This window comes from Esox lucius, chromosome 22, assembly GCF_011004845.1.
Source record: "Esox lucius isolate fEsoLuc1 chromosome 22, fEsoLuc1.pri, whole genome shotgun sequence".
NCBI lineage: Eukaryota > Metazoa > Chordata > Actinopteri > Esociformes > Esocidae > Esox > Esox lucius.
In genome coordinates, this window is record NC_047590.1 from 14702334 (window position 1) to 14711823 (window position 9490).

Consider the following 9490-nt stretch of genomic DNA (forward strand, 5'->3'; position numbering starts at 1 on the left):
ACTGCATGTACCGTCGGCTTTAGGAAAACACCAAACTGCCAATGCCAGAGAACACAATGTATTCAGACTAATATCAATGTTCTGGCAGCCATTTTATTGGATAAATAAGTATTTTCTGGAATCAGGCTCTGTAGGATGAAAAGGTCAGCGTCCGTACAATGGTCCATTAAACCTTGCAGAACGCCATCGTATTTTAAAACAAGCGCAGCATCAGCTGTTGTGCCCAAGTTTAAAGGTGGGCCTCATTTACATGACAATAATTCCACTGGCCGTGCGTTTCAATGTCATACATATATAAAGGTCAGCCGGGCCAGTGGTCACTACATTACATTACTGTGTATGTCTAGAGGGATATTTTTCATTGTGTGGAGAGTAGTGTTGAATAGTATCATCCAAACATGGACCGCATGCAGGGGAAGGTATGTGCCTTTGTGTGTGCCTCGTGTGTTGTATGTGTGCGTGCATGCAGAATGTGTGGGGGGGGATTTGCGTGTGTTTTGTGTGTGTATTCCTGACCTTTTTTTCTCCAATGATGCCCTTTTAGAGTAACAATACTCCTTCTTGCAGATCTTCTTTTATGAGGACAGGAACTTCCAGGGGCGCCACTATGAGTGCAGTAGCGACTGCCCCGAACTGAGCTCCCACTTCAGCCGCTGCAACTCCATCCGCGTGGAGAGCGGGCACTGGGTGATCTACGAAAGGCCCAACTACCTGGGGTCCCAGTACATCCTGGGCAGGGGAGAGTATCCGGACTTCCAGCGTTGGATGGGCTACAACGACACCATCCGCTCCTGCCGTCTCATCAGACACGTAAGTCAAGCCACCGTGATGTGATCTGTGCACAGTGGTACAAGTTGCCCACGCTTCACTTGATCAACATAAACAGACATACCGTATAGTTATAAATATAATTTTTAGCGCCACTTTGTTGATCCGCCAGAACCTGATTTTGATGCTCCATATGAGTGGTTTTATAATTGATACTCGTTGTACTGATGACCTATAAAGATTCTGCTGCTTGTTCCCTAACAGAGTTATACAGACAAAGTCTGTAATTGCGTAGGTAGGCAAACTATGCTTCGCTAAGTTTCTAATGTGTTTTCCGACTGCGTTGCAGACCTCGGGAATGCACAGGATCCGTGTGTACGAACGCCCTGACTACTCCGGTCAGATGATGGAGTTTAGCGAGGATGTCTCCAGTCTGCCCGAGCGCTTCCGGCACCATGAGGTGCACTCCGCCAACGTTGTGGACGGTGCCTGGGTCTTCTACGAGCACCCCAACTACAGGGGGCGGCAGTATCTGCTGGAGAGAGGAGAGTACAGACGCTACCCCGAGTGGGGGGCCATGCAGGCCATTGTGGGCTCCCTCCGCCGTGTCCAGGACTTTTAGACCCACTAGTGTAGGGTGTCAAAAGTGATTGGTTGTATCAAGAAATAAAGACACAAGTAGCTGAAAAACCAATCAGAAGGCGTGTGACTTTTTGTTTAGCTCCTCTGTTCTTGATTGAATGCTAGACTCAGCAGGCCAATTGATGGTAGTCAGACACATTCATAGATTTTCCGGCACAGTGTCAAATTAGCAGTGCTTCGACTTTAATGTCCGTACAACTTCACATTTGTAGGGATTTGAATGAACCTGGAGATCCTCAAGGAAACCCAGGAGTTCCGCCGGAAACTATTGCGAGCCAATGATTGATTTTTTAGTCTGTTGGTTAGTTACTTTAATGGTTCAAAGTATCAACTGGTTACTTCTCTATTGATGTCACATAAAGACCAAAATTACATTTTTTGCTAGTTTGTGTTATCATATTGCCAACCCTCCAATTTACTAGACCTACAATATGATAGTTTCCACCTTTACAAAATATAATCAAACAAGTAGAAAGTGCAACCTCTCCTCAAAGAAAAGGAGAGGTTGAAAATCTCAACCAAATGCCAACATTTACTGTTGACAAAGAAAATATATTTTAACACTAGCCCTCAAAAGGATTTGAACTTACAACTTCAACACTGCTAGCTGCATGGTACTAAGCGAACGACATGGAACCACTACTAAGAGATCAGTATCAAAACACTGGAAGCAAACCAATTAACCCAAAGAGGGAAAATAAAAAATCAGTGGCAAAGCTCAGGTAATCAAGACTTCTTTGGAAAAACAAAAAAACATTTAAATAAAACACCCTATAGGACGTTTTGAGAAGTTAGACTCTGTGTTTATTACTGTAAAAGAGTCAACATGAATTTATCAGCATCAGGAACCTCGTCGGCAAGTACGAGAACACCTGCTGTAATATCAATGTGGCGCCAAAGTGAGTACGGCAACTTTTTTGCCTTTGTTGGGTCGTGGTGATGTTCATGGTCACACACTAGACAGCGTAATGAATACGAGGATATCGAGTGTTGGTTTCAAGTGCAGAGCGCAGTAGATGTTATTTATAAATATTACCCAGAGGAGGCTGGAAGCTTGGTCGAGGAACAGGCAAAAGGTCATGCACTGGGAATAGAAGGGGCAGGCAAAAGTACAGGCAGGGACAAGGCTAGGAGTCGGAGTCAAGGGTAACAGGCAGTAACAGGTCAGTACATCAATATTCCAATATTGACAGTAATACAAAAGGCTCCATAGAAAAAAAGGCACCTCAAAAAGGAAAAGGTGCACTGAACACGACTAAATATTGAGGCTCATGGAAAACAGGTGAGTGAACCGTTAACTAGAATTCCGGTGATTGTGATCTGAAGGGTGAGTTGCGTTCAAGGGAGTGGTGACTTGTCTAAAGGAGGGAGGGATTTACGTTTACATATGACTGGAGGCGTGATCGAGGGTGTGAGTTGGAGGTAGACCTTACAGACAGGCTCTGTCATGCTCAGTGTTGGGGGTAACGCGTTACAAAGGCTGAATCTCAAATCGCATGCTCGCATACCATACAGTATGCCAGATTAGTCTGCGAGTAGATTAGTATGTCTCCAACCATAAAACGATGAAAATAGTATGCCAAATGTTCCCGGACAGTCTACTATTTCTGGTGGGTTTTCAAAGTATGCATGTTTGGGTATTATAGACCACAACCCCTTGCACAGTAAAGGAGGAGGGGTTTCCACGATTCTCTCCTTTCATTTGACAGTGTAAAATGTGTCATCGGTCTCGCTGGCAATTGGTCAATTGTTATGACTATTCCAAGTAGTAAGTAGACACTAGTAAGCCAATTACTGGCTAATAAGCTATTGAAATGACCAGTGGCAAAAGGCATACAGTTCATAGATGCTATTTGTGGTGGAAGTAAACTTCCACCACAAATAACTTCGTTAGTCAGTTAACACAATGCTGGATGGTGTCTAGCTAAACATTCAAACTTGGCGTGATGTTAACAAACAACAAAATGTTCTAATATTAAGACTCAATTTTATGACGAGGTAGTCTGTCCCAATAGGTCCCAATACTGGCATACTAGCTTACTATATACTAAACACTATGTACTTCACAAACATGTAGGTACTTATAGTGTGTAGTATGCAATTTGAGATTCAACCAATGTAACAATTAGGTAAGGCTTGGGAAGCAGTTTACTACAGTTGTGCTCATAAGCTTACATACTCTGGCAGAAATTGTGAAATTTTGACATTAATTTTGAAAATATGACTGATCATGCAAATAAACTGTATTTTATTTAAGGATTGTGATCATATGAAGCCAATTATTATTACATAGTTGTTTGGCTTCTTTTTAAATCATAATGATAATAGAAATCACCCAAATGGCCCTGACCAAAAGTTTACATACCCTTGAATATTTGCCCTTGTTATAGACACACAAGGTGAGACATACAGGTGAAAATGGCAATTAAAGGGGACTTTCCCACACCTGTGGCTTTTTATATTGCAATTAGTATCTGTGTGTAAATAATCAACTAGTTTGTTAGCTCTCAGTGGATGCACTGAGCTGGGTAGATACTGAATCATGGGGAATAGAAAAGAACTGTCAAAAGACCTGCATTACAAGGTAATGGAACTTTATAAAGATGCAAACAGATTTAAAAAGACATCCAAAGCCTCACAAATGCCAGTCAGTACTGTTCAATCACTTATTAAGAAGTGGAAAATTTGGGGATCTCTTGATACCAAGCCAAGGTCAGGTAGACTAAGAAAGATTTCTGCCAAAATTGCCAGAAGAATTGTTCGGGATACAAAGTAAAACCCACATGTAACATTAGGAGAAATACAGGCTGCTCTGGAAAAAGACCAGTGTGGTTGTTTCAAGGAGCACAATACGACAATACTTGAACAGAAAATTAGCTGCATGGTCGAGTTGTCAAAAAGAAGACTTTACTGCACCAATGCCACAAATAAGCCCGGTTACAATATGCCCGACATCACCTTGACACACCTCACAGCTTCTGGCACACTGTAATACACAGTATTAAGAACTAAGGGTATGCAGACTTTTGAACAGGGGTCAGTTAATTTTTTTCTTTGTTGCCATGTTTTGTTTTATGATTGTGCCATTTTGTTATGAAGAGTTGAATGCAAATACCATAAATAATGAAAGACATGACTAATGACAGAGGTTGCGGTTATGTTTTCCTGGAATCCCTTGCCTGTTGGACAATCAAAGTTCGATCTCAAATCATCAGTTGGACAACGTTGATTGCACATTGATTGGAGAAAATCCTAAATACATGTTCTGTTTCTAAACGAGATTATTCCAAATAATTTCAAAAATGTCTTTGTAATTATTCCTCTCTGAATAAATTCATGAAACATTATTGGATTATTATTATTGCAAAGAGATTTCAAATTGCAATGGGCCTAACGTTTTCTTTTTTGTGAAGGGATGTTTTGTCAAAGGACACAGCTGTTAGTTTTTTGTTCTTCATTGTTCACTGCAGTTGATGTATCTTGTATTGAAGTCTGTACTATGGGCTGATGAATAAGCCTGAAAATGTGGAGGCACTTGCAATATAACATAATTTTTTGATTTAAGAGATTCTTAATTAAACAACTAGATGCCAATATTGTTTCTCATCATGGTATATGACCGCTTGAGATAATAGGATTGGTCACTCTTGCTGTATAGTGATTGTTACGCACGCCTCCTGGAGGAGAGAGCACAACACCCCGCTACACGTGAAGCACCTTAGGAACTGACGGAAAGGGTCTGGGGTCGTGGGTGCGAGTATGGACGACAGAGGCAGGACCACCGTTCACAGGGCTATTTATTAAGCACAACGGTAATTCAGGGAAAAGGGGCTGGACGGAACCAAAGCAAATAACTTAAAAATAAACCCAAACCCTCTAATCCTACCTTACCTGTCAAACAGAGATCTAACCTAACTAGCACCACTTGTGCCAGTGCTCTAATCAAACTACAGGGGGTGGTCCGCCCAGGCCTGACCTGGTGGTTTTAAACAGAGTAAAGCTACAGGAGGTGTATGCCCCAGGGCCTCTTGCCTAAAGCACAATGGCTTTCCCCTTCCCCCTGGAAACAAATGAAAAAGAGTTGAACACAAACACTTGCCACAACACACGATGCACTTAATCACAAATGTTCTTTCACCCTCGCAGACAGCAACACAGACTGAAAGCAACAGCAGGTGTGACTCTCTCGTGAGATACCAGAACTGTGGCTTATATGCAGGCTAAACGAGCTGCAACCACTGACGAGCGGGCGTAGGGGCTCTCCAATCAGCCTGAAACCCGACCAATCAGCTGCAACCTGGGATCAGGAAGCCAATTAGCCTGCAACCACCACATAGAACAACAAGGCACAAAAACACATACGAACACAGCACCGGGGACGTAACAGTGATTAATGCTTGATAATGTTATATATTGATGAGTGACACAGACTATGCAGTACCTGACTGTAATTATACGATATCCCATTAAATGTCTGCCTATGGGGCATAAGTGACCAACACATGAATGTAGAATCAAAGGACTTATCTTACAGTAACTAAGTAACTTACCTCCTAACTTTATACAGTAAGTAACTAAGTAACATAACTAGTTAATTTATGGGAACTGAAACTACTTACTGTAATGAATTACTTTTAAAAGTAACGTTCCCCACCACTGGTCATGATGCTCACAGATGTTTTACAAACAGAAGACCTCATACACAGCGCTGTATCATTATGTCAGTTAGCAGGATGGAAATGCTGTAGTATTTTATCAGTGAGGCTGCATTTAGACAGCTGGCGATGCATTTAAGGACTTGATTAACATTACTGAAATCACATGGACATTACCGTCAAAGACAGGGATGGGCTAACTTTTGGCTCCATAGCCGTCTCTGAAAATTTTAATTCAATTATGTATTTGGTTTCGTAATTTTATTTACTTGGCAAAATCTATTTGTAGGATGGAAAAGGAGGTTCTGAAGCCATGAGAAAAAACACAGAATTTCATAGACAAACCTATGCCAGCACTTATTATGTCCGTATTTTGAGGCCAAATGTATACATTTACTTTGTGTGTACAAATATAGGAATAAAACAGGCAGATACTTTGGGATGACAAAACCTAAATTGAGCTCATTGGGGATGGGTCGTTTGTGAACAAACTGTTTCTTCTAGATGTCCCTTTACAGTCAACGTCAAGAAACTAACTACAAAGGTGAATGAGTCGTTCATTTAACTTTCTAGTTAAATAATAACAATTATTTGACTATACATGGTGTATCCTCACCGCAGAAATGATCAGTAATGGGGAGAGCACATCATTCTGTCCATGCCCCTTTATTCAATCCTGTTTAATAGTAATTTGGGAGCCAAATGAACGTCCTCCAAGGGAGAGGGTCATGGCAATATCCCTATTCACCTGAGGTGAACAGAAGTTTTCTATAGTGTTTTTCACGTGTCGTGAACCTGTATGACCTCCCGGCCATGTAGAATTCAAGGTTCTCCCACCAGCCGCCGCTTGTGGAGAACGTTCAGGAAGAGACAGAGCAAAAAAATACCCTATCCCTCTTTTGTTTTTGGTCATGAAGCCACCTGATGTTTCCCAATATCGAAACACAGAGGACGTTTGGGTCAGAGGGGTGGTCAGAGAGGGGTGTGGGACAAAGCCTCCAAACAATGGGCCAGTAAACTCCAATGATGATTCAGGGGAATTTGCCAATAAGGATCCACATTGGTGCTAGTCCATTGGCTGAATTGTGCTGAGGTGGCAGCCTGTGCCTGCCAGGGATCACTGAAATAACACAATGCTTTGATCAGAGGTGGAGGGGGACGGCCAGGCTCGGTTCTGGTGGGCCTGGGCCTACACAGCCCAACATTTCGTACCAGCTCTCCCACCACTGCCTTTAACTGCCTTGCTTTGGCCTTCATTGCACATCCACACATCCCACTTGTAACATACATAATACTTAATACTTCTACATTTTCTCTGACACTGCTTTGCAAAGTATGATAAGGATGTTTTCAATTGCTACATGTAAACATCTACCTCGGGATCCCCATTGCTGCTATTCCTGCATTTCAGTAGCACATCCACCTTCAATTTGCCTTCTTGTGCCTTTAGAGATTGTCATTTGTACTTACATTTTCCTTCATAGCACATCTATACAGCCCACTTGTAACATACATTATATCTAATACTTATACCTTCTTCTATTTGCACTTCTGGTTAAGTGCTAACTGCATTTCATTTTACTGTACTTGTACTGTTCAGTGACAGTGAAGCTGAATCTTATTGAATCTAACCAGCCTGAATTAAGCCTTCTCAATGTATGTTCAGTACAGGAGTATCTTTTTAAACATAATAGCATTGCCAATTATTGTTCGCTTTCTAAGCAATCACTTTACTCATTTTTTTTTTTGTTTTTTACAAAAAAAACATTGCCTGCTTACACAGCTCCAGTACACCAGTCATTACGTAGCAGTAAAACATGCAATGTTTCAGCAGTAAGTCTAACTGTCATTTGCACAGGCAAAATCATTGTACAATTCTAAGCCACAGAAATATAGCCCACCAATGTTACAATCTTTTTTCAAAACACAATATTTAGCAAGAGGTCTTTTTATTCATGTTAAGCCCAAAGGAATAGTGGAAAATAGATTTTTTTTATCAGATTTGTTGGGACTTCCTTGAGCTGTACGTACCATCATCAACCAGCAGAGGGGAGTATCAGCTGCATTTCTGTCAATCCGTCAGACATGGAGAACTGTGGCCAAAGGAGTTGAGTTCCCACGTGTCCCAAATGCAGTCCTATTCCATCCATACAGTGGTAGCACACTGTACTTGAAGGGAGGCCTAAGATCTCTGGTGAAAAAGTAGTGCAATGCATAGGGAATAGGGTGTGAATTTGGGACCGTTACACTGTCATCACTACTTTCACTGCCTTCTCTCTGAATACATTTTATTTACATACTCACTTTATGATTTATTTTTATTTTTATTGGTCAATCACAAAATAGCACAATTGAATCCATTTCAATCAATGTAACAAATTGTAACAAATACTCACTATAATATTCCATCAGTTAGATAGCTAACTACTGTATTATTTTTGTATTGTATTGTATTTCTTTTTATATAAATCAGCACATTTCTTTTGAAGCAGTAACTTCCTAGTGAAATCAAACTTAATTTCATGAAAAAATAGATAAACTAAACAAGCATGTTAGAAAACTACCTAGCGCTGTTACCCAAAGCAATTTTTTTTTGCTTTGGGTATTTTTAAATAGGATAGGCATACTTTGCCTCAATATTTTGTAAATAATAATTCATTGAAATGTTGATGATAACTGTTAGTGTTAATGTGAATAGGTCCACACAGTTGGGGAGAACATGTATTTGATACACTGCCGATTTTGCAGGTTTTACTACGTACAAAGCATGTAGAGGTCTGTAATTTTTTCACATTATATGATTTTTAAATAATTAATTAGCATTTTATTGCATGACATAAGAATTTGATCACCTACCAACCAGGAAGAATTACGGCTCTCACAGACCTGTTAGTATTTCTTTTAGAAGCCCTCCTGTTCTCCACTCATTACCTGTATTAACTGCACCTGTTTGAACTCGTCACCTGTATAAAAGACACCTGTCCACACACTCAATCAAACAGACTTCAACCTCCCCACAATGGCCAAGACTAAAGAGCTGTGTAAGGACATCAGGGATAAAATTGTAGACCTGCACAAGGCTGGGATGGGCTACAGGACAATAGGCAAGCAGCTTGGTGAGAAGGCAACAACTGTTGGCGCAATTATTAGAAAATGGAAGAAGTTCAAGATGACGGTCAATCTCCCTCGGTCTGGGGCTCCATGCAAGATCTCACCTCGTGGGGCATCAATGATCATTAGGAAGCAGAGGGATCAGCCCAGAACTACACGGCAGGACCTGGGCAATGACCTGAAGAGAGCCGGGACCACAGTCTCAAAGAACCTGCAGCACACACAAGGTCCCCCTGCTCAAGCCAGTGCATGTCCAGGCCTGTCTGAAGTTTGCCAATGACCATCTGGATGATCCAGAGGAGGAACGGGAGAAG

General features: G+C 41.3%; 1 protein-coding gene across 1 annotated transcript; it reads left to right on the plus strand.

Annotated features, from left to right (window-relative positions):
- The first annotated feature begins 330 nt into the window (after positions 1–330).
- On the plus strand, positions 331–1462 carry LOC117593738 (gamma-crystallin S-1-like). The gene is made up of 3 exons (XM_034289833.1): positions 331–419; positions 568–810; positions 1118–1462. Exons 1-3 carry the CDS (start codon positions 399–401, stop codon positions 1388–1390), a joined length of 537 nt encoding a protein of 178 aa, XP_034145724.1. The 5' UTR covers positions 331–398; the 3' UTR covers positions 1391–1462.
- Positions 1463–9490: the final 8028 nt, after the last annotated feature.